General features: G+C 39.4%; 1 protein-coding gene across 1 annotated transcript in view; it reads right to left on the bottom strand.

The window, feature by feature from the left end:
- Positions 1–456: 456 nt before the first annotated feature.
- Positions 457–27,076, bottom strand: part of syne3 (spectrin repeat containing, nuclear envelope family member 3) — a 42,446-nt gene continuing 15,826 nt past the window's right edge. Inside the window, 14 exon segments of the mRNA XM_051078336.1 lie at positions 457–2,041; positions 9,272–9,398; positions 10,348–10,491; positions 10,494–10,535; positions 12,078–12,221; positions 13,639–14,088; positions 14,090–14,279; positions 16,076–16,248; positions 17,794–17,955; positions 20,055–20,189; positions 20,929–21,072; positions 22,514–22,696; positions 24,598–24,693; positions 24,695–24,773. Coding sequence (XP_050934293.1) covers positions 1,752–2,041; positions 9,272–9,398; positions 10,348–10,491; positions 10,494–10,535; positions 12,078–12,221; positions 13,639–14,088; positions 14,090–14,279; positions 16,076–16,248; positions 17,794–17,955; positions 20,055–20,189; positions 20,929–21,072; positions 22,514–22,696; positions 24,598–24,693; positions 24,695–24,773 — 2,359 coding nt within the window. The 3' untranslated portion in view covers positions 457–1,751.

Here is a 27,076-nt window from a genome sequence, read left to right on the forward strand (position 1 = left end):
TGTAGTTCTATTCAGACCAGTTATTTAATGTTGCTACATACAGTTAGCATAACATCAGCTGAAGAGCTGCATTAGCCTACCTCAAGCAGGAACACTAAAACACATGAAGGCTGTAATAACAACTATCATTTGTTACTTAGAGGAAGTTTAACAGCGACGAACAGTGAGCTTCACTATCATGGTCACTTCTGTTGCTGTAGTCTTTGGTTTGGATCATGTGGTATATGCATGTTCTAAATTTGTCTCCACACACTAATTGGCTTTGGGTTTGTCGTGCTCCATATATAGTATGACAGACGTCAAATGACCACCAGGTGAGAATGAATTCCAGACACCTGATGAGGACTAACAGAGGATTGTAAGCAGGGATTTGAACATTCTCTCTGAACCAATTATATTAAGTCACTTTACATTTGTGTCACTTTATATGTGTGAAATGATGATGATGACTTCATGTTTAGTCCTGTGCCAAATGAAACTTGAGACTGATTCTGGCAGTCAGAAGAAATGTACTGAACTGTGAAGAGCTGAAGTGTAAGGCAGCAGACCAACTGCTGCTACCATAAAAATAATCTGCTAAGTTTCCATTATAATATTTCATGTTATAACAAGATGTTTGTGTTATAATGACCAATCTCAAATTATTTCCATTTAAATATCACAAAGCAACACAGGTTTCCCATCATAACATGATAAGCAGGCTGGCTCTGATATCAAGAAACCTGGGTGAATCATACTTCTCGTGTCTCTCAAACTAAATCAAATCGTATAAACCAGTCAGTCAATTTTCTCACTGCACTGATTGGATCTTTCTCCTGTTTCAACAACATATAGATGTTTTATGCTTTCACAAAATACCAACTATCTTATTATAATGAGAAAGGTTTCTTGTCCAGTGAGAAGTTGGTGTGTCATTATAAGACTTTAATTGTGAGATTTGATTCTATGTAACAATGAGACAGTCTCAAAAGAAGCCATAATCAAAATAGTGTCTAGTTAAAACTGAGTCATTTGGTATGTGGTAAGAACAAGTTATAACATGAAATGCATTTCAGTAAAATTCTGAAAAATATCTTTATGATGAGAGGCATGGGACTTTTTTAAATCAGTAACAAGCTTCTGCCTAGTTGGTGCTGGTTGTGGGATTTCGAGTCTACTGGTGATTTTTAAAGTTATTTTAATTTCAGATTAACAGAACTTAAGCTGACGATATAGTATTTGGAAATTCAAATTAAAATGAGCATGGGATCTGTAGTCCAATTGCAATCATGTTGTTCCCTTGTGGTGGTCTGACATGCAGATAAGTCCAATGGAACTGATTTTGACAACACAGACAAGAATGTGCACGGACAGCTAGGTGTGATGTTTGAAGATGTGCATGCTACTATTGGCTGTGGTTTCCCACGTAAGTAGATTATAGATTTGAAGGAAGATATATGTCACTGATTCACTGGTATTAGTAAAGCTATTAGGTTACTGAGATGAGTAGTTTTAGAGTAGTAGTTAGAATAGTATTTAAAGTGAGTACAAGATCTGTTGCGCAGGAATACAGGGTTTGAAGCTGCACAGCCTTTAGATTGAACTAAAGGTTGTGTGGTTGTGTTTGTGGTCTGTTAGTCATGCATGATGATCAAAGGGCAGGGGAGTGTGGGATCTCAAGTAGTACAGTTAGCATTTCCTACATTAGCCATGGTCCACAAGAGGAGTGAGATCAGACGTTTACTGTATCTTGCGCTGTCAGAGGAGAATTCTTATGTGGGTGGAGGTCCGTCATAGCGGAGCATGATGTTGAAGGATCGGGCAAAGTTGTTGGAGAGGGAGCAGCTGTTGCCTTCGTCCATGAGGGGCAGCAGGAACGCCAGGAGCAGCAGAGCCAGGAGGAGGAGCCACAGAGGAAGAGCCAGCCGACACACCCGCTGCATCAACCCAGGCTTCTGCGACGGCAGCAGCAACACAGGGTTAGTGGAAGGCACACACACGTACAGTATGTAATGTAGGCCGAAGCATCCAAAAACAGTGTGAAAGACTGAGCTGCTGGAAATTTACATTTTCATATTAAGCCATGTGGTGAAGACTAGGTCACAGAGCACAGTAAATTTTCTTTCAAGCCGTCCTCTGTCCTACACTGTTTAATTATGAGATGTGTTTTTATTCATGTAATCACAAGAGGCAGGATACAGAGTTTCAGACAGGCTCATAAAGTCCTCTAATAAAAGAGATGGACACCACCTGATAGAACAGCATCTTGAGTTAAATCAGTGTATTTAATGCAAAAACAATCATGAATGGCAACTACATCACTAGCTTAACACTGCGTCTTAGGCAGCATCAAGTGGTTTCTGATCGACTTAATTATTCACTAACTCATTAAAACTGTATTAGTAAGGGACCATGTGCCATATAAAACATAAAGCCGTTTGATGGATCAAATCAGGTTTAGCTTTCGGCATATAATCCAAATCCCTACATTAGTCCTCCATCATACAAAGATGGCAAGTGACAGTTTAAATGAAAGAAATATAAATACACCACAAAGGATTTGGCCTTTATTTTACATACCTCAATGAAAACAAGAGCCAGGCTTTTACTTAAATAATGTGTGTGGTTGCCACAGTCCTTAGTCCCTATACTTTTTGGACATTTGATTGTAAATGGATATAACTGCCATTTGCCCATCCCTATTAGCCATCGATCTATACTCAAAAACTCATAATGACAATGAAAACATGGTTGTGAGTGCCTGGTGTTCAACAGAGTGATTAGAGTTTAGAATGTTCAGTATTCTCATCAGATCCAAAAATCATTTTCCTTAAGCTCTCAGAGTCATCTAGATGCTGTTTGTCAAACTCCAAGTGGGCTGTATGCTCTGAATAAAAATGCCTTGTACTCAAAGTGGCTTCCGTCTGGCCACTGTAGCATAAAGGCCTGATTGATGGAGTGCTGCTGAGATGGTCATTCGTCTGCCAGGTTCTCTCATCTCTGCAGAGGACTTCTGAAGTTCTGTTAATGTGACCATTGAGTGCTTGGTCACCTCCTTGACCAAGGCCCTTCTGGTCCAGTTACTCAGTTTGGCTGGATGACTCTAGGAAGAGTCATGGTGGTTTGAAACTTCCATTTCACAGTTATTGAGACCACTATGCTCCTGGGAACAAAAAGCTTTAGAAATTGTTTTTTACCCTTGCCCCTGATCTACTGTCACTGCAGTTTTATTGTGGAGGTCTACAGAGAATTCCACAGACTTCATGGCTTGGTTTTGTCCTGACATGCAATGTGAATTGTTGGACCTCATATACACAGGTGTGTGTCCTTCTAAACTATGTCCAAACAATTCAATTTTCTACAGGTGGACTCCAGATGAGTTCTAGACACATCTCAAAGATAAGCAAGCAGGATGTACCCGACCACAATTTGGAGTACCACAGCAAAGGGTCTGAATATTGAGAGGTTTCAGTACACCCCTCTAAAGTCCACAGGAGAGGATACCTAAATATCATACCATCTTTAGAGTGGCATTACTCCTCCTGAACTAGAGGCATGCTGTTTTTTTTTCTCTTAAACTAGAGAATCACACTTTCTGACAGGCCTGTCTGTCTGTGGGAGTCATTTACTTCAGTTGATACACTAATATGTAAAGTTGATTTGGATAGTCTCACCTTTTGCCTTCTGCATTGCTCCATTCCATCTGTATTGATACTGATCATTTCTCATCTCCCATCTTTGTTGATGACATCTAGTCATGTTTCTGAAACGGACACTCCTATTGACTCTAGTGCCATCTGGAGTTGCAAAGGGGTGAAAACATTTCCAGAAACATTCCATTGGGAGCTAAACTGGGGAATTTCGGAAATATTCCAAGTTGGAAACTTGTAAAATATTTTACGATTGATGCTGAGTAAATTAATAGAAATAGAAATAGAAATATGAATAGATGATCACCCTTCAATCATCTGCTAAATCAAACTGTAACCTACAGTCTTGTATGAACAGAAAACTGGTAGACGGCAGAAGAAACAACATCACAGTTGAGCTAGCTAGCACCATGCTAGCCTCTTAAACTGTCAATGGAATGGTGTTAGCTAGCTTACATTTGGCTACTGGCTAGCTAGCTACTGTATAAACACATTTATTTTTTGCAAATTAAACTTTAATGCCATAGATCAAATATATTGAGCCCAGTAATATGATCCAAACTGAGTTGACTGGGTCTGTGGGCTCAGATGCAGTAGTGTGGCTGTAGTGAGCAGCATTCTAGAAATGATCTGTGCTTGTGATGGAGGAATGCAGAGTACAGGGGAGAAATTCAACTCAATTTAAATTACATCTGGTTGTTTTACCCAAGATTATGATGTTAAGATGTTACATTTAAGCTCCTTGTTATAAGTCAACCTGTAATTTAGCAAATTTACAGTTTATTCCTGTATATTCCCATTAAATTTTCATGGGAATTTTGCAAGCCTAGTGCCATCACAGCAAATCAGAGTAAACACAGTAAAGTAAATGTGTAGCATGTAAAGTGTGGCTCTGTATAAGGGGCTAACATTCCTTAGACACTGCTGCTTGTTTAGTTAAAGCAATAATTACATATTCTAACTGCTTGTGATTTTGAACATGAGTTGACTCTCAACATCAAGATTATTCATCTCTTTACACATATACCAAAAGTTCTGCTAGTGAAAATCTCTCTTGGAGGCCTGACATTCATCTGGATGTTACTTTGATACATGCCACCCAATTTAACATTGCTGTAGACCAAGCACACCTCCCCATGGCAAACGCACTCCCCGACGGCAGGGGCCTCCCCCAGCAGGACGGTGCTCCAACCACACCACAAAAACTGCTCAGAAATGGCTCAAGTAACATGACAGAGCCCAATGTGTTAACCTGGCCTCCAAATCCCCCAATTGACAAACTGGTTGGTTTCTGCCTCTTTGCATCTTAACTACAGAGACTATACATAGAAACCACAATTTTTTGTCTCCCTTTATGATCTTAAGATCGTTTTTAAGAGTGTGCAAACATGTCTGCTTCTGCTTCCTTTTTTTTTTTTTAGATTTTTTCAGATATTGGAATGTTTTTTGGAATACAGATAGAGACTGAGAATGAATGAAAACAATCGTGATGATTTTGTTATTACTCATTTGCCCAGAAAAAATATTTTTAAAAAGTACACATTTTCTTGTCAGTGAGAAAAAGTCTAGGGAAGTATAGGAGATTTGAGCAATAACAAGATGAAAGCAGAGGCAGCAGCTCACCCACACACTCAGAAACATCATGTACCACAGTAAACTGATTCAACTAAGGCCTCTACACTCTCCCATGTCTCTCAGACTTGTTATTCTGTGAATCATGTTTATCGCCCACGTTTATCTCTCCCCTTCCGAACACTGTGTCACCCCAACTCACTAGAAATAATTTAATGTAAAAGCAAACATTTGCCGACAAAGATAAAATTCACTGTGGCCCAGCATCAGACACAGATACATCAGGGAACAGCTCAGAGAGACTTTAAGGTGATTCTGACTAGCATTGTAAATTTCATATACATCATATTGACACACTGTAGAACTAAAAAAAAAAGGTAACCAAAAAAGTGGTGTCATCATACACCAGAGCCCCGTGACACCATTTCATAGTAGAATATTAAGTTTGTTTTTACCAATATAAAATGATGAATAGAATGCTGAATGAGCAGCTATAATAATGTGATTGATGATGATTAATAGATGTGGTAGATGATACTGTACCTGTAAATAGCAAAAAAGGTCTAATATGGCAAGAAAAATTAGACAGTCAGGCAGGTTATAAACAAACCAAACAGATTATCAACATTTGTGGAGGTCAAACTGAGACAGTGCATCTGGAATGTCACTAACAATCCCTAACAGATAATAAACTGTGATGAATGTTTTGTAAGACACATTATGCTTGCCTGTGAGCACTGTCTATGTAGAGAATAAACAAGACTCTTACTCTCACTGGATGTCCAAAAATCACTCCTCCCACTTTGCCATTGCATCTATATGTACAGTATGAGCAACACTTCCACCACATTTACTTGGTTAACTTGTGCTGACAGAGTAAGACCCCTACAATATGAGTAGAAGGTCAGTTTAGCTTTTGCCATTTTGGGCTGAGTGACACAGACGGAGGGTTACAATAGTTATGTAAGAACTATTATGGTAAGAGACTACGTGACCAATGATGTTTCTATAGTTTTGAATTTTTATCTTCTTTTATTATCATAATACTTTGCAGGCGTGGAGAGGTTTTAAACAGAACATGCAGAGTGAGTTAGACTGTGTATACAAAGGTTAATGATTGATGGAGGAGGAAGCTAGCTAATCATACCTCCACATGACAAACACCCACAGGGCAAAGGTATGCCTGTGTTTCTTTGAATCACACACTACCTCAACTTACTGTGAATGAGTGAATACACCTGACAGAAAGGCATTTACCCTCACCAAGCACTTTATGAGGAACACCATACTAATATTGGGTAGTTCTTTCTTTTGCTCTCCAGCAGCCTCAGTCCTTATTGGCCTGGGTTCAACAAGATGTTGGAAACTTTCCTCTGAGATTCTGCTCCATGTTGACATGACTGCATCACATCATCTCAGCAGATTTGTCAGCTGCACATTCATGCTGCCAACCTCCTGTTCTACCACATCCCAAAGGTGTTCTACTGGATTCAGATCTGGTGACTGAGGAGGTCACTGAAGTTCACTGAACTCACTGTCATGTTCATGAAACCAGTTTGAGACGACTTCAGCTTTGTGACATGGAGCGTTATCCTGCTGGAAGTAGCCATTAGAAGATGGTGAACTGTGGCCATAAAGGGATGAACATGGTCAGCAACAACACTCAGACTGTGACATTCGAACCATGATTGGTTGGTATTAAGGGCCCAAAGTGAGTCAAGAAAACATTCCCCACACCATTACACCAGCAGCAGCAGTCTGGACTGTTGACACAAGGCAGGTTGTTGTTTACCCTGAGATGTTACAACCACTCCTTACAACCACTGTTGCCTTTCTGTCAGCTCCAGTCTGACTGTTCACCTCTTGGCTCCATTCTGAGTAAAAACTCTAGAGACTGTTGTGTGTGAAAATCCCAGGAGTCCAGCAGTTTCAGAAACACTCAAAGCAGCCTGTCTGACACCAACTATCACATCACAGTCAAAGTTAATCAACTGAAGCTCCTGGCCTGTGTCTGTAGGGTTTTATGCATTACACCGCTGCCCTGTGACTGCTTGATTGGATAATTGGATGAATACGCATGTGTACAGGTGTTTCTAATAAAGTGCTTAGTGAGTGTATAATTATAAGACACTGGTCATTAAGATTGCATTCATTTAAGCATCATCTTATGTATCTTGTATAAAAGGATTTGTTCTAGCAACATTAAGGGGGTTGGAAATACCTTTACTCTGAAAATTCAAATAGGGAACTCAACACTTCCTGCAGATGTTTCACAGTAAAAGCCTAGCTAAGGAGAAATTATGCCTTGTCACCTGCTTGAAGCCTTGAGATGTGGACTGTCTGTTCAGTACTATTAACATTCTACACAGTCTAGTTAATTTCTCATCTGTACAATACCTTTACGTTTAATTCAACAAATGAGCTGAGTGTCATGTGAGTGGTGACATCGAATGGTTGTTTAGTTACTCAAGAAGAACCTAAATGTAAAGAATTTAAAGTCCAGTAACTTCTGTAAGCATATGTCATGTATAGTTAGTGTGATGCTAATCTCATCACATGCTTTAAGTGTTGACACTGGCATTGGTGTGTCCCTGTGGAGTATGGGTCCAGCTCAGTCCTGAGCTGAGTCCTCATTCATTCAGTTTTCCTACTAATTGGTGATGATTTTTTACTTGGTAAAAAGGCATGACTCAGTTTGTTGTTTTTTCTTCACTATGTCTTTGTATTACTTCCTGACGTGTTCATCAGCTGGACTATGAATTGAACTACAGCTAGTCATCTTTGCCTCATGGTGTTGTAATAACTTTGGTAATCCTATATTTTTCATCTAGCGCCATCATCGAGTCAAAATTTAAGTTGGTCCAATGCTTTGGTTTATGCTAAATATGCTAAAAAAAAAAAAAAAAGAAAAGAAAAAAAGACATTCCCATCACCCTCAGCTGTATTTTGTGTTTGGTCCAAATTAGCAAATGTAAGTGTGGTAAAACATGACATTTTGATGGGAAACATGAGAAACATTATATGTCAATGTGAACACTGTCATTGTGAGAATGTTACCATATGATTTAGTGTTTAGCTGCTGTGCCTAAGAACAGCCTGACAGAGCTGCTCTGTCACACAACTCTTTTTAACCAACAATGTGTTGTGTATTTTATTATTTTGTTACTTGTGAAAAGAAGACAAGCTTTCAGTGTATTAATTAGCCATTATTGCAGATGAGTATTCTGATCGAGGAGTGGCAAATGTGCAACTGGAAAGAACAAGTACTAACACTAAATGAAAATGGTAAAAAGGGTAAAGAAAAACTGATCTACTGTCTGACAGCTCAGAGACATAGAGCCCAACTGTAGTAAAGCAGACAGGGTGTACACTGTTCTGCACAGTTGTGCTTTAAACCAAGCACTGACATTCAGCACAAAGATGTCTGTCATTCCATAATGAATAAACTAAACACTGTCTTCTAGAAAGAAGAATGACAATTAATGACAAAATAAAACTGCATTTTGCACAAAAAATGTGGATAAATAACTGCAAATTAGAAGCGCATTTTAAAATAGTTTCTAGACTGTCAGCTGAGGAAAACTTTATGTATTGGGAAAAAAGAAAGTAGCAACAAGGCTGCAAATCAGTCTGAGTCAGAATACTAACACTAAATTATTAATCAAACAAACAACTCATTTTGATGTCATTTATGAAGTTAAAAAAAAATCAATTTCATCCAGGTTCCAGTTTCTCAGCTGTGAGAATTTGATGCTCTTCTCCATTTTATGTCAGTGTAAATTGAATATCTTCAGTATTTGGACTGTTGTGTTAAACTTCAAAGTTGGACATTTGAAGATGTCAACATAGCTTCTGTAAAGACTAAATTAATTAACTAATTTTAAAAAATTAGACTAATAAATCTATAATGAAAATGACCATGTAATGAAGCACTATCTAGTACTTAAGTCTAGTCTTAAATCTGCCCCTGAGTCTCTATCCACTCTGATTACACGCTGCATCATCATGTATATATCTGTGTAGGTGAGGTATTGGCGACCTTTTTCTACCACAGCTACTTGTTCATCAGTGGAGCATCATACTGCTGCCAGTGTTACTGTTTCTACATTTTCTGTTTGTGTGACTGTGGAATAGTTTGGTGTTACCTTCCTGTGCTTGTGCTGCGATACCCGGCTCCTCATGTTTGACTTGGACTCTCTGAAGAAAGACAAAATATTTCAATCAATTCACAATGGTGACTTTGTTCAAACACTAAGCTTGCAGACTGGATAATAATACTAAATTCAAACATGCAGACATAAGAACTCTGGTGCACAACCTAGTGGATAGCTCTTAAAAGTTTTTAAAAAGATTTTTCATTTGGTTCCACCACTCCTGAAGAACACATTTAGACAATTAGAACTGACTCCACTGTATACTGAGTATACTGAGCAGCAGCTACCACACAGATGTAATATTACACTGCCACCGTTGTGGTGAAAATAAAAGAGTGCACTTAAATGACATGACAGTGAAGAGAGCAGTAAATGCAGGACTCTTGCCTTTCCAAAATCAAGCACAATTGCCTATGTGCTCCAGATATGTTTTTCATTTCTGTATCAGTATTTACATTTATTCATTCATTCATTATCTATACCGCTCACCAGCTGACACTGGGCGAGAGGCGGGGTACACCCTGGACAGATCACCAGTCGATCGCAGGGCCAACACATACAGACAACCATAAACACATTCACACCTATGGACAATTTAGAGTCACCAGTTAACCTGCATGAAGTGAACCCACACAGGCACAAGGAGAACATGCAAACTCCATGCAGAAAGCCCCATATATTATGTATATTATCAATATCTGGTTCAGAGGATGTCCAGGTTACTCTGTCTCTCTGTTGATTGTCAGTGACAGAGGCGTCATAAAGCCCGAATGAAAGACGATGTACATATCATAAAAAATATATAAATTATAGTGAACTAAAACTGAGAGTTGGCTAAATGACGCTGAACCAGCCAGGCCCTATCAGATTTCTCATGCACAGTGTGGGATTATTCTAAACTCTTCTGGACTGTAGCTGCATCGACCCAAAAGCCTTAAAAAGAATTCTGAACTGAACTGCAGGCAGTGATTGATGAAACGCTCTCCTCTCACCTTAGTGCCACTTCTGGCCCTGACAACTGCCACATCCTTCAGTTTGGACTTGTAAAGCATCCAGTGGTAGCGGAGTTCCTCCAGATCCACATCCTCTACCTGGCCCAGAACTGGCGTCTGTGCACTGACTCTCCTCGGAGCAACAGCTGGAACTGCTCCTGACCCCACGGCACTGCTGCCCTCAGAGCCTGCACCAGGACACAGCAGAGTGTTTCAGGGAAAATAAGTAAGGGTTACTCCTGGTGTTTGTTCAGAATTGGATTTTTTTTCCTGGGTCAGAAATGACAAGAAACATTAGATGCAACGGAACTGAAACTTTTAACAAGAGGTCAATGTCACAGCAGGTTTCATCTTGCTGTAACATCAATTTAATGACAAAAATTACATTTGGAGTATTGACAGTTTACATCAGGATAACCTTTTCTTCCAAGCATAGTAGAAAAAAAACATGCTACTGTTTTATTCTGTAACACAATTTGGAATTTCAGATCATCAGGAAATTAAACCTTAGGAATGTTCAAACTAGTGTACATATAGCTGTGGGGGTATTTATTCAAAACCAAGTTAGTCCAACTAAAATACATTATGAGTTTGGAGTTATATGTTTGCTGACAGCACCGTGGCCAAACGACAGAATATTAATGACCGCAAATGCTTCCTCTCTGTCAGAAGAAATGTACAGGTTACACAGTGATTGTTCCTGAACAAATAATCCCAAAGTTTACTCACCTTCAGTCAGGATTCTGCCCAGAGACCTGTTCACACATTTACTGCCCTTTTCACTACAAGAATGAACCATAACCAACAGCTTGGTATATATTATGTATTTTTTTGGATTATACTGTAAAATGCAAGCTGTATTATAAATGTAACCAATAATAGTTTGTTTCTGCAACAAATAAATTTCAGTTTAGCTCATTTCAGGCTGTTATTCATAGATTTTGTATATCTTAAAATATCTTGTTAAAGGGGGGCAAAACCTTCTAATTCTTGGAAAGAATTTGATCAATATTAATCGTTAATCCAATCAGTCTGATATCTGAAGCTGCAACTTCTGATTCAAGGGATCCTCGCTCTCTACTCCAAAGAAACACACAGCAAAGACCAGGTCCAAATACAGATGATTTTACTAACTACTGTCTACTAACATGGAATAAATGATAAGTGAAAAATAAAGATGTAAAGACGATCAGCTAACACTGTTAACTAACAGCTGGTAAATTGAATAATATGATATGGTTGAAGATAATAGGTTTAGGATATGTACTGTGTGATCAAATTACTACCAAATCCTGGGATGTGTTCAAAAGACACAAGAACAAATGATAGGGCTAAAGTGCAAACCTGACTTAAAAAAGCTACATTCAAACCAGCGTCAGCCCTCAAGTTGACTGTATTAATGTAAAAGATATGACACCAGTGTCTGCTTTATAGGTGAGCACATATATGGAGAAATCTAATTAAATCTGGTTTTGCTAAGTCAGAGTGATTTATGGTAAATTGGCTAAAATATGCAAAAACTTTGGTGGGGTCAATTTTCAGTGGACCACACAAGAAAGTAAGCAGCTGCCTCCCAGAGTAACCAAAGTCATCAGTAACAATAACCTGTGGAGCATCTGCTGGTTTATGAAGGAAACAACCACAAGTATTTCACATCTTCCTTTGTTATAATACAACGACACAGTGAGCTGTACAAAAACCATCCAACATAAATGTTAACAGAAACTCACTTTGAGCGTGTCCTGTTGGGTCTTGAGTTCTTTGGCACTGAGTGTTGCTCCCTTAGTGCTGAGGATCCCTGAGAGGAGTTCATTCTCTTTGCACAGCCAGGCTTCAAACTCCCTCCTCCTGGATTTGTAGTGTCCTGTGCTTCCCTGCAAAACCACAAACAACTTTGACAACTCATACAATTGAAGACTCTTGCACAGCGCACACCAACACTGTCAATAAGTCAGCACTCATTCATATTCTTTTTGAGTCTGGACTGGGGATACTGGGCTGATATGTGGACTCAGTGAGGAATGTTGACCACAGCAGTCATTTGTCACTAGATTTCTGAGCTTCTCTGTTTTTCCTATCAGTGTCATTTCATTTCAAGAACAACTGTTCTGCCAGACAAGTACTAAATGGGTGCCAAGTGATTACAGCCATTCAAAACTCACCAGTGCTCCACAGCTAAATCTCTAAACTGATGCCTAGACAGCTGCATTAGTCCCTGGAATGAACGGTGAGCTCTGAACGGACTTTAACTAGGAAGCTATGGAGAAAAAAGGGAGCTGTGGGTCACTACTACTCCTTTTTCATTGCCTAAGTAATATGTTGCATTTAAGTACCCATCAAGTGTGGTCTACAAAGGGCAACTTCATTATTATTTGCCTATAGTTCCAGAATCCAACCAGTAAACATACATTTATTTAGAGAGATACACTAAGTAAGCACTGTATGAGCTGAAACACACCCACTTATCATCTCAACTGACACAGTGCTTTAAGCACAGGGCAGGTACTATTAAAATAATCTGTCACTGTCTGTCTGCTGCCCCTGACTCTATTTTAGGATTGAGCCAAATTTCTGCCAAATCAGCTGCTCTCTGATGTCCAGTTTGTGGATTTGCATTGTGTAATTACCTGAATGACCACTATTTCATGGCAATGGATCTGTAAAGTGAAGTGAACTTGTTTTAATATTACTGTATTTGTAGTCTGTAGTTGTATTCAACATGTTGTGGCCTCTGTGTTCTGGACTGAAACTGTGCTGTGATGGAAAAAAATACTGTCTCCTCATTGTCATCTGTGCCTCTGCATTTTTCTTTTTCTCCCTTGCTTTCCATTCAACGTGCATGGAGCAATGCTGCCTTTACATTCAGTGTGAGCATAGCTCTACTGTGTAGGCTTGGGATGCAAAAAGGTGATTAAAATGTGTAGTGAGAGTTGCATCAATTACTTGAAGCAAAGATTGATGAAATCGTACAGTTCCTGCCCAGCCTCAGTGGTGGATACATCCAAACCAACTTCAAAATGAATGAATGAAGAATGAATGCTGAATCTGCTGAAACTCAGCCACAGAGGGAATTGTGGTGACAACTTATTAAATATTTTCAGCAGCTTGAACATAGACATGATCCAGCAGACTCCTGTGTTGCTGTGTGGAGGAACATGGAGTTAATCACAGAAAGTAAACTTTGACATTTAGTTTATAAAGTGAAAATATCTCAACGAACTGGCCAGGCCCAATTTCCTACTTCAACAAACTTAGCCAAGGGGCAGGGAGTATGGAAACATAGCACCATACCATTGTGTGTTGAGCTGTTGATGGCTGCCTGGCTGTATCCCTTCTGAACAGCACGAACGCTCCTCCTCCTGGGCTCAGACCGTCCCCTGCCTCCACACTGCCTTCTCCAGAACTTCCTCTTGCTCCATTACCAGAGCTGACCTTAGCGGTTAATGCTGCCACTCCTCTGTCTCTGACCAAGATGCTGCTGTCTCCCCCCGTTGATTTATCACCGTCAGGGCCTCCATCGCTGTCTTTAGAAACACCGTGGCTTGCTCTGCTGCGAATGCTCCAGGCAGAGGAATCTACTTCATCTCCTTTAAAGGAGTGCCCACTGTCCTTGTCTGCCATTGATGCACTGAGATGCTCATTGTCTTGTCCAGTCAGTCTGAGGTGACCTTCAGCATGGCCTTCAATCCACCCACCCTGCCCTGCCATCAACCCTGCTCCCTCCAGGCTTCCTCCCCATCCAGGTCCAGAGCTAGCCAAGGCTCCATACACCTCTGCTGGCTGGTCTTGTTGTTGGTCTCTCTGGTTCCTGGAGCTTCCTGTTCCTGTCCTCCCCTAAAATGAGCTCTGCTGTAGCAGATATGCTCTCTACAGGTGGGCCTCCAACCCTCCGTAAGTCAGAGTCTGTCTGCTCTATGGAGCTGTTCAGCAGCCTGAGAGAGAAAGAAAAAGAGAGGGTAAGTGTTTTCATAAGTCACCAGCTCATCGTCTGTATGTCTAATCAATCACAACATGAAGACACAAACAACAGAGGAATCCTTCCTCTATTTTTTTTCTTGTCTCCATCTAGTTGTTTTATAGATATTAAACTTAGAAGCAACTCAAGGTCAGAAAAGCTCTTGACATTTTATGTTTGTTTATATGCACGCATTCATATTCTGTACTGCAACCACATATCTTAACACTCCAGTGACTCATTCTTGACTGTACAGCAGATTTGACAAGAAATTTGACACAAGATTCTCAATTTGAAAAGTGTCTGAAAGCTTTGTAAACACCAAGTAACTGGATCTTGTCATGATAATTTTTTGTTTAACTTTAGCAACTGGTTTAAAACCACATGTAGTTTATGGTGGCTACTAGAGTAATACTCATTTTAATAATAATAGTAGTGCAATCATTTTCAAGAAGGAACCAATGTAGGCAAAACACACACTTTGTTGAACAATGTTTAAGTATTACTTGGAAAATACATATTGTGCTTACAACTCTGTTTATGTGATATAAAAAAACAATAGCTTGCTAACCACAGTCTTATTTAGCTTATTCTAATGTCTTGAGCTTTCTGTTTCACTAATCTCTCTAGTTTCTGGTCTCATGTGTTCAGTCACTGGAATGGCATAGCTCCTACACTGAGCCAGTACATTCCTGTGATTTCGATCAAGTTCCTCTTGGGGTTATTATCAAGGCCAGTGGTTTGCAAGCCACTGACTGCTACTATCCTATCACCAATTCATTTTCTCCTTTATTTCTAACTTGAGGAAGAATTCCTATGTTACAGTTTTGGTTTAGCTATCACTTAGAGCAAGTCCTCATTAAAAGCAACAATTCCCTTCAACATTACTCAGGGCATTCCTTCAGGCTAGATGCACTTCCACTGTCAATCAAGGCATTTCATCATCCTCCTTTCAAAAAGTGGACTGCTGGTCATCTGTATTCTGTAAATTCTCTGGTAGTCATACCTGGTGGTATTGTTTTGGCTAGTCATTATTTCCAATTGCTGCTACTGGCTCTTTGATTTTGTTTTATTCTGGTCATTGCTGACCCTGTTCTTATATTCTGGTCACTGCACTGGTGTCTTTCCCTGCTTTATCAGGTATGTCTTATCCCTGACTAATTCATACATTATGCATCTTGTATAGAAATCTGCTGCTGCCTGGTAAGGTCAGAAACAGTATTTTCTTTGCAAGGTTTTTTCTCGTACGGCTCACAGAATGACTACCTTTAAATGATGCCATCATGACGGGGTCCAAAGACTCCTCACATATTTCTTCATTTCCACAGTCTCTCTGTGAGCCAATCATCTCTGCCTCCTGCTATCTTAGTGCAAGATCAATGCAGCCATCCCCCATCCCACTGACCTCCACTTTCATCAGGACCAGTGTCAATGGGCCCCTCCACTGACCTCATCAGTTCTGGTGCACATCACATCCCTACAGATAACTGCAAAGAGTCTCTCCTGTCAGTGTAACACATTACTTTGGCTGCTAAGTACTATTCTCAGTAATTTCAAGTAACCTGCCCAACACTGTGAGACACTGATGGAGGACTGAAGCTGTTGCTAATGAGCTGTTTCCACTATGCATTTGGTGTGGTGTGGACACAGAATCAGAGTGAGCAGTAAAAGAAATCGAGGAGTAGCTCTGTGATAGTTTTGCTTACCATCATTACACCGAGCATATCAAACTAAAAACAACCTTTATCTTAGCTGAACAGATTTTTCAGGTACCTGTGAAGATTGAGACTCTTGTTGTAGAGGGCCAGCCAGGACTCTCGTAGTCGCTTCATGTCACGCAGAATGTGGATCTGTCCTTCCTCTGAAGTCCTCTCCAAAACGCCCTCACCCTGGACCTCCATCTGCTGCAGCTGAAGCTCCTTCTCTGGAAACTCTCCCAGTGCTCTCTGCAGACAGATTACTTTAATATAGTGGTCACAGAGAGGAGACCAGACATGATGGAGACTTCACAGTTGGAATATTTTCATGATACAGCTATCATGGTTTGTATTAATATTAAAGCACCAGAAGTCAGTTTCTTCTACATGATTTAGTGGGTGACTGAGGTACTGAGATATGCCATCATTTGGCATATCAGTGGTACTATACATCAGGTGGCTGTGGGGCTGAGGAGGTAGAGCAGTCATCCATTACCACACTGTACCTCAAAGTGCTCTGACTAACAACACAGTGAGTGTGTGTATGTGTATACATGGGTGAATAACAGGCAAACTGCACAAAGTGCTTTGAGTGCTATGATGCAGTCGAGTCTCTCAGCCTGAGAAGTTCACTTTGAGTCTGTGGTTCAGCGGCACACTTGTAGTGTTTGCCATCATTGATGACAACGCCTGGCAAGTAGCCAAGCTTATTTTTAGCAGGTTGTTAGGTTTATTAAGATTTTGTTGGTGAGGGGTGTGTTTTCACTGCTGCTCCAGCATGGAGTTTGGTATAATACTCTGTCTTTGTTAGAGAGAGGACAGTGCCCTTGCTGCTGCTCCCAGCTCATCAGAAACTGTAGTGTTTCTTCCTCTCAAACATGCACTGGTATAGTCCCTAATGTGTAAAACTTATAGAGAATATTAAGCCATGTTTCTATATTCTGTTTTTCCTCCAACAACACATTAATGTGTCAGCTAATGTGGGTTTTCAAACGTATTCAGGAGACTGATTTCTTCAAGCTTCAAGCAGTGTCCGAGCAAGCTAGAGAGTGTACGGCAGACAGAGAGCAGAGGAGAGAGAGATGGAGACAGCGACGAAACCTGGTTGCTACATTTCTACACCCTCACACCCTTTGCACTGTTATTGGCTGGGGGCTACACAGCCACTGTCCACAGTGAATGTCTGTCCTATCCTGAACAATCCTGAGCAAAATGAGAAGAAAATAAGAAAAACATGCAGGTAGAGGGCAGTGTTTCAGATAAATACACCATCACACACTTGTAGTGGGTCATAAGTTATGACTGACAGAGGCTATACATTGCTTTTTTCTTTTTCCTTTTTGCTTCTAACTGCAATATAAAAGGGCAACATGGGAAGAGAACTGAATCCACGTTGAACACTCATAGGAGGATGCAGGGTTGATTCTGCCGTATCATATGTATCATTAGGGCAGTCAGTATCTTTAAATTTGGTTTCTGGGTCCAGGAGTTGGAGGATGAAGAAATCCCTCTGAAAAACTGATCATCCTCAGATGAGCAAAACTATTGCACCAACACATAAAGGCTGGTTGGAGGAGATGATGTTAAAACTCTAAACAGCTAAAGCATATTACTTCATTATTTACACAATGTTGTTTAAAGAACTGGCAACCTTTAAGATCTATCTATGGAACAAGTCACAGCTAATGTGTATAATGATACATCAGCAGTGACTATCAGATCCTTTAAAAGCCACTGATCATGAGCTCAGAGGTGCAGACACACACACACACACACACACACACACAGACAGACCTCAGCTTCATGTTGACGGCCCTCTATGCTCCACTCTCCTGAGGGGCTGTGAAAGGACTCCAGCTTCTGCTTCATGATCATCAGCCACTTCTCTAAGTTCAGCAGGCTCTCGTGGAAGCTCTCATGATCTGTGATGCTCTCCTCACTCTCATGCACCTTTACCTGCACACAAAACAAAATCATCAGCAGAACAGTCAATGGAAGGGAAAAAAGGAAAATTCATATAATGACCTGGCAATATCTGCAATAGTTATTATTATGCAAAGAGTAACTTTATTTGCCAGTATTGTAATAGATACTGCACTCTAGTTTTATAGTCCATTTCAAGAATTATGCGGGCAAATATGTTCCACATTACATCATGTTTGGTGAGTTATAAGACTAAATGGAATGTTTGTGACTAAAAATTCTGCATTTGGCTTCATTTACCAAAACGGCCAGATGAGCTTATTTTCACACAGACATCTATAAACACACTGCCCTTTGCAACTGGTCAACAATGTCATGTGACTGGTTTCATGGCCACATATTTTCAATGTAGCTATAATAATTGAGTTAATTTTAGTATATCCCAGTGTGATTTAAGAATCTCTGTCTCGTGGGGCTGGTGTTTTATTATCTCAGATGAAGGACTGGGTGCATTTTAAACCATATTAATGGTTTGTCAGTGGCATTTTTTTATCATTAAAACACCTGACAAAAGTAATTCATTTCAATATATCTTTTTGCCATATCACTGCTTATAGAACTTTTCTTTTAAAACTAGTGTCTAACAACATCATTTTTGACAGCAGACCACAACAAATTCAATTTAGTTTGGAGAGTGGTTCCACGGAAACTACTTGGAACTTTCCCATTGCAAATCCTGTGTCTCACAAAAAGAGCTATAATGACAAATGTGCCACTAACAATGGTGTTTTCATATGCCTGTGGAGTCCTTATTTTAGTATTTTAACACAACAAAGTCCAAGATTTATTTTGAGTTTGGTCCAACAAAAAAAAAAAAAAAAAAACACAATAATGATGGGGGATTTCAGATGCCTTTTATGGACAATAAAAACAAGTCATACCAGCACATTATACAAGCTACATACTTTCATCTCCAATAAGCCACAATTTAACTTTCTGAGACTGGATACACTTTATTATACTCTAGCTCTGTCTAGACACTATGTTAGGTGATAGTATGGTGAATGTTTGTCTTTTTAATGCCTTTTTCATATGGCAGTGCCCAGTAACATGACCAAATGAGGATATATCTTCTCCATCAGTTGTTTCCCTTCAATGCTGCAAAAGTTTGTATTTTTGGCAAGATAACATGAATCAGTGCATGTATCAACCACAATTATACTGATATACTGGAGGAGATGTGACTATAGGAAAAAATTAACAGAGCGCCAGTAACTCTGAAACTGTACAATAATGTATAACTGTAGCTTTAGAAAGTATTCAGACCCATTAATTTTTTGCACTCTGTTACTGTTTGTAGATGTAATTTGAAATAAATGGATAAAAATGCCATTTTTGCCCATTAGCTCTACACTCAACACCCCAAGATGACAAACTGAAAACATGTTGTTGGGAAAAAAAAAGAAGAAAAAAACATGCCCTTTAGTGAGGCACTCTAAATCACAAATCAGAAAAAGGACTGCTTTCACACAATAAATGTCTTCTGCAGTGTGAACCCTCTGCTGATGCTGAGTATGAGTGTGAAAGCCTCAATTTCTTTTACTTTTAAACTGGCATGAAAAAAACTAACGAAGGGACAGTGGTAAATCTGTCTACTCTGATCTAGGAGTGTTTTCCTTGATAAAATCACAGCCAAATAACCACACACATAGCTCCACATACATCAGAGTGGTTGGTTATAACTCGACAGTGTGCCTGTTCATGAGAGACTGTCACAGCTTTTTCAAAAAATTCAACCAAATAAATAAATGTTTAAAAAAATAAGAAAAAGAAATCAGTATTTAATTTTTTTCTTGAGACACATTATGAAACCATCACTGTTGTGTCACATCTTACAATATGAAGTCACCATTTACAACTTGAAATACATAAGAATTAGAATTGAAATAGCATTGGATCATATTAACTGCTTCACCACTTCTTTTCGTACTAACCAACTGTACTGAAAAAAAAAACTGCATGTGTGGTGATGTGTGTTCATGCTGAGTCTCTTAATCACCACACCCTCCAATTGTATTTATTATATTTATTTCCGGCGGGTGTGCTCGTTTTAAACCACTCCTCTGTCTTACCCTGACGGCGTTGTGCAGATGTTTCCAGTCAGCATAGAGCCTCTCAAACTGAGTCCTGTTGCTCTGACTTGAGGAGACTAGAGTCTCCAGTGCTATGATGTGGGCCTCACATTCATCCAAGTCCTTCTGGATCACCTGAGGACACACAAGACACACACTGTGAAAACAAGCCATGGGAAATAACACAAATAACAACACACAACTGTGGTTTGGTGTAAACTTTCAGTTCAGACACATGAACTGAGAGTGTATTTATGTGTTGAATAATATCTGATGCAGATAAGATTTCATATAACATCATTGAAACAATCTAATCTCTGATGTTAGATACAACCATATTCAGTATGATAATGCAGCACAGTTCTTTATAATGAATAAATCAGCCACAGTGCTCACAGTGATTGATTACCTAACTCAAGCTTAAAGGCTCTGCAATCTGATTCTCTGTCTCTGAAATGAACTGAAACCAATGGCTGCCTGAAGGTATGGAAACAGTTAACACTACAGCATGCTTTGAAAAATGATTGCTATGTAAAGTGTACTTGTATGTAGTAAATGGGCTAAAACATGCAAAACAACACACAGAATATTCATGTCTTTGGTGAATTGTGTAAACATTTCATCAAGGGCTAGTGTCTTTCCTCAGAAACCACAGGTTGAATACAACTAATCTTCTGAACTGGAGTCATGTTTCGATCTTTGCACGATGGTTACCTCCTGCAACTTGGCAGAAGTCGCATGACATTTGATCTGAATCATCTGTTTAATCTGCTGCAGGCAATGGTATGGCAGTTTACACAAAGCATCTTGTGTTCCAGACAGACGCTTTGGCCAACTCAGGCTTGGCCCTGGTCGGGCCTAAGATTTAACTCACCCTGAACTGGTCCGACTGACTTTTTTTGGCCAGGATGTCAGGCTGGAGGCCATCCGCTGCCACCAGTCGGTCTCGGAGACGGGCCAGTTTAGAACGAATCAACTCGTAGGTGTCACCAAAGTCCTTGGTTCTTGAGATTAAGCCCTGAAAGAAGGAAAAATATAATTAAGTGTGTTGTAAGTGGCAGTGTGTCTTCAGTAATGGAATGAGGTCAGCACAAGGAACTTGAGTTATTGGCCTTCTACTAAAACACTTAGTCACATCCTTGAAACTCTCAAACTCACATGTTTCTTTTTATTTGAACACTTGCAGGCCTGATACTGTGCAGTGGATATGACAAAGACAAATCAGACAGAGGCAATGATATGGAGGTAGTGAGAGACTTCACTGTTAAACCTGACAGCATCAGTCATTCCTCCTTCTCTTCTCCATGTTTCCAGTTGTGCTGGAAAGAGCTCTCTTTGCTTTTGTTGGTCAATATAACACGTCATAGAAGTTGTCGCACTAGACAATAGAACTTTTAAAAAAATCTCGTCTTTTCACTCTCACTGTGGGACACGTCAAACAAAGGTTGATTTAAATTTTTGAAAACCAAAGATAGTATTACATCACATTAAATGCTGAGTCTGCAGAGCTTTTCCACAAGTCTAGATGGCTACTTTATTAATATTAATTTGTCGTTGCTATGCGTGTACATTTAACGAGCACTAAGCTCCTCTTCAAAGCATGCCGACATGCTTTATATGAATGTGTGTGTGCACTCAGCTGAGAGGTTGTGTCCTGCCGAGTAAAGACCAGAGTCATCAGCTGATTGACAAATATAACTAAATAACTGATGACAACGATACATTATTGCACTGTACATGCAACGTTCTGATTTGAAATATGAATGAATTGAGGACGTCTATGAATGAAATAAAAAATCAGCTCAAAGGGTAGCAGCTGAGGATTTACTTAGCTGGAAGGCTACTGCAGGTAGATTTAGTAACATTTTGAGAAAATGTTCCACTCCACTGATGGTGTGTGCATGCTCTCACCAGGCTCAGTGTAACAGGTGTAAAGACTTACAATAAAACCTTCCATCTTAAAAATAATACTGTATATATAATAGGACAGAAGAGAGGGTTTGCTTCTTCCAGATTTATTTTAGACTTATGGATTCAAGTTATCCCTGTGCCACCCAATTACTATATGTGCAAAGTCTACCATTCATTGTGGCATTTTCCAGATAAAAGTATTCTGCAGACGGATGGTATGAACTGTCTTTGCTTTCATTTTTTTCTAACCTGTATATATATATACACACACACACACATATATATATATACACATATTTGCACAGACACATAAACTTGCCTTTTCTTAAATTGGCAAGTGTCATTATAGGTGTAATGTCTTTCTGTAAGGTACTGTGGAACTTTTGGAAAAATGCCATATGTGCATATTCTAATAATTAATGTTGGAATGCTGAAGAGTTCAGCTTGTCAAACCACATACCTTCTTTCTGGCTATGGGATCTATTCATGGTTTATATTCAAATGAAAGGTGCAGTGACACCAAATGAGTGACAGTAACATGTTGGTACCTGTAGTCTGCTCTTCCTCTGCAGCAGCTGAGTGTGCAGCAGCTCTCTGTTCTTGATGGCGGCAGTCAGCTCACCCTGCAGACCGTCAGACCTCTCAGGACCAAACACAGAGTCCAACAAATCTCCCTTCACCTGCAGCAGACTGAGACGCTCCTGCAGCTGGACACTGTCCTTCAGCAAACGCTAACAGAGAACAGAAATGAAGAATGCATTCAGTATACATTCAGTATGTTGCTCTTTAAATTTGTAGTTAGTACGTAGTTGTCCAAAACTGCACACTACATTAAAGGGCCTATAGAGATATGTTATGATTGCTAATGTCACTTCATGATCAAACCCTAAAATCAGAACACACAAACAATTTTGAATTAGACTTTTAATCTCAAAATTTCTCCATACAGAATTTCATACAGAATTTTTATGACTGCACTACAGTGCTGCCACAATGATGCAACTTTTACACAAGCTTTGACTTGAAAATTTCTTCAACTGTAGACTTGAAATTAGAGAGTCATAAATCTGTCTGGGGTTTCTGGGCAGCAGGAGGATGGTTATTTTACTGACCCACCATCCCATTGCTTTTTTTTTTTCTTTTCCCTTTTCTTTAAAGACATTTATTCAGATATAGACAGTGTAATAAGTAACACTGTTTCTTCTTGTTGATTTATGTGATAGAAAATGGAAGAAAATGGGGGCTGACATGCAGCACAGGTGCCTTCTAAACTGTTTTCTGACTGTGCTTGTTACAGTTCCCACTGTGTCTGTGATGCAACACAAGGCATATTGAGTATATTGAGGCTTCCACAAACAAAGGGCTGAAAACAAAGTAAAACAACAGCTTCATTTTCTATTATATTTTGTGTTAGTGACACATTTGTAAAATTCCCTGACACTATGACACTATTCATCACATTTGTTTTCTGTGTCTAGTAGATAACTCTCATAGTCTCATGAAATATGTATCTGACAGAAAATCAAAAATGAGTGGCAACCACTGGCATTCTGTATTCTCTGTAATTTAGAGTGCGCACAGCAGCAAGATGTGTGATTTGTATTTAGGATCACAGCCTGAACAGACTCCAGATGTTGCTGCTGTGCTATGTATCTGAAGTGCTATATTCTAAGGTCACTTTCACACCTATCTTGCTTAGATTGATTCAAATAAACTCTGGTGTGTTTTCAATCCCTTCATTTATGGAAGCTGGACACAGAACAGATCAATGACAGGCAGAACAATCAGGATTTCATCGCACAGATAATTAAAAATCTAAAATCATGTTTCCATCTGACGTTAACAGACCTGTATGATTTTACTTCCACCATCATCTTATTCACTTTATCATATATTTTATTCATTATTGGTGTAATGTACTGTATAACTTCTAACACATCCTTAAATAATAATAATAATAATAATAATAATACTAGCCCCTCCACACACACACACACACACACACACACACACAGAGTGAGGAGCAGAGGAGACAGCTGACAATCATACACTACGAATACTGTAACTGTTATAAATCTCTGTAAAGTCATAGAGGGACAGACGTCGGCCCAAAATATCAGAGTTTTTAAACACACACAATCTACCATCCTCTAACACTCTATCCTAGGGGAAACACTGGTTAATTACACTATTACACATGGTTCATTTTCCATGACATGAGATTATTAAAGAACGTAAATAATCTTAACAACTTAATTGTTTCCATTGTACTGATAAGTTAGCATCAGACCTCTTGATACCTTTCCCTATAGAAACATAAAGCAGCTGCTACAGCACTTCAGTAAGCTAGCTGCTAGCTAATTAATGACAAACATAACTTTGCACCAACACTGGCCTTTTCAGTAAGATATTTGTGTGGTGTCAGACCATGATCTCTTTGCTCCTCTTGATCCATTTGTATTCAGTCAGAGTAAACTCAAAACAGGCAGGACCTCAAAGGCAACTTCTCTTGATCTTACCTAATGAACTGACCTTCAAATGTGAAGGTAGTTCAAATGCCTTCTCTACTTGAATGTGGAAAACTATCATCAAAACTCCCAACTGTTTATGAAAGTGTATGTATGTGTTTTACCTCTATGTTCTGGACCAACATGGCAATGTGAGAGAAGTCAGTGACCTCAGCAGAGGCCTCCAACACCTGAGACACCATGTGGCTCCAGTGGGCGTAGACCAAGTAGTGGGTCCTGGAGGATGCTTCTCAGCCCTGACTCTGACTCTGAACACAGCCTGGTCGCTCTGGATTTCACACTGCAACATAAGTACACATGACATTTACATTTACATTTGTCATCTTTTCATTCAGTATTTGGTGTCATGTTTCAAGGACGGTCACTTGTACCCTCCCCCATATTTATGGAGTCTCACAATCTGCTCTTGTACTCGTTCAGGAAGTTCCTTACCATGTGCAGCCATGTTGCATTAAACACAACCCAGAGCAGAACTAGGAAGCAACTTAAAAATAATACAGTTACTGTAAGAATATTTTGAATAATTTGATGTTAGTTATATTGACCAGGGTTGTACTCAGTTTTGATGTATACTTCATAGTTGTGTGCAGAAAATACATATCATGCACTATTACAACATTATAACTAAAAGAAAAAAACTGAACAAACAGTAGGGTGCAGACCTACTTCTGCAGGCACACTGCAGATCAGTGCACTACCACTCCTGTGTCAGTTAAATCTTCCTGCGGAATGAACATTTCTTAAGGTGATGAAATAAAAAGTAAAAGTCTATCAGCATTTGAAGAAAGGTTCATTTTCTTCATGTCTATTTGCTGCATTGGTTATATTAAGTCATAGTTTCTTTATTCCTTCATTCTCTGCCTGCCTTTGCAGTCTTACTACCTCTCCTGTCATTTCAGAACCCACCACTCCTTCCTGCCCAACACTAGCTCCAGCTTTCCCGCCTCGCAGCCACCTGAGTCTTTTCTATCCACCCACTCCCTGTTCCCAATCCCCTAATCAGCTCCTAGTATACACAAGCCCATTTCAATCATTCCCTGCCAGATCATCTGTTCTGCTTTCCATGCTGGTAGGTTGCCATTCTTCCTGTCATTCATTCTGTTTTTGCCTGCCTGTTTTTGACCACCTGCCCATTTTTGGATTTTGCCTTTCACCTGCTCCTGTTACCAACCACTGCCTACGCCCTGACTTTGCCTGCTTGTTTGCCCTTGCCTGCTTATTCCTGTCATGCCTTAATAAACATTAGCTGTTATGAACAGTGCCGTTGTGCTATTGAGTCCTCTTTTACCTGAGGTATGACACTACTTGCTTCTTTTCGCTTCAAAAATCGACAATATAATTTGCTAAAGGGAATCCAGACTCTTGCATACAACTGTATATAAACACCAAACAAGTCAAAACATTAATGCAGGATAAACATTCCTGCTGGAAGTTTCACATTACTCCACGGATTAACAGTCGCTGGCAGTAACACATCAAGAAACCAAACATGTAGAGAAGATAACCAGCTTATGTTTATGTGGATGTAAATACCGGTAATTCAAATTTGAAAATCTGCTTCACAAATGTTTTATGAGAAAGAGATGAGGACACACATGTATTTTGGTGAGAAATAGTGAATGTGATAAATGCATGAACATTTCACCAGGTATCTTTAGGACAAATTAAAGCAACATGGTTATTTATAAACCTTATCTCGTCCATTTCACTTAACAATTTCACTGTCAGTGTGTGACTGCAGTTTGTTACAGTGATGCAAATATTAATGTCCCCTCCTGTTTTTCTTATTATCCCTTTATTGTGATGTTGTAGTTTTACTGTGCAGAATGATGTATGAGTAGTTTGTTTTCATATTCATCTGCCTCAGTTTCTCTGCTCATAGTAAGTCTCAGTTTAACTGACTCAGTTTGGAAGCCTTGAAACGTGCAAATAATATTTACGTACGTGCATATTCACAAATTCTGGATGTTTGGTGAGGGCGAAGAAGCAGATGTCATTTGAAGAATTTAAATGTAAAATTTGAAAATTAAAAGTTATCATTCTAAGGAATCTTTAAGCAATTTCCTCGATAATCAGAGTCAGACTGCAAAAAAAAGTCAAATAAAGCATTGAAAAAAAGACCTGTAATAATCAAGACTTGGACTGTGGTGTGAATGGTTGTTTGTCTCTATATGTCAGCTCTGTAGTAGACTGGTGATCTGTCCAGGGTGAGCCCAGCCTCTAACCCAGTGTCAGCTGGGACTGGTTCCAGTTGTCCCGCAACCCTTAAGGATAAGCGGGATAGATGATAAATGGAAAGATTGATCCAGAGATTAAATACTTTGTAAAGACAAGCTAGCAAAGTTAGTACTAGGAAGCTGCTACTGTATTTTTGAAGGTACAATTCATTGTAAACACAAACCCACACCACAGCTTAGTGAAATACTTCTGTATTATTTGTGTTATGTATTGATAAAAAGCTTTAAGTTTCAGTGATATGCTTACAGACTGTAACCTGGACTTTAGCATTTAACACTGGAATTCTGGCTATGTACATGGACATCCAACACAACAGCTGTATATAAATGAGAGAAAATCTCAAAA

The sequence above is a fragment of the Lates calcarifer genome, linkage group LG19 (genome assembly GCF_001640805.2).
Source record: "Lates calcarifer isolate ASB-BC8 linkage group LG19, TLL_Latcal_v3, whole genome shotgun sequence".
NCBI classification, from domain to species: Eukaryota; Metazoa; Chordata; class Actinopteri; family Centropomidae; genus Lates; species Lates calcarifer.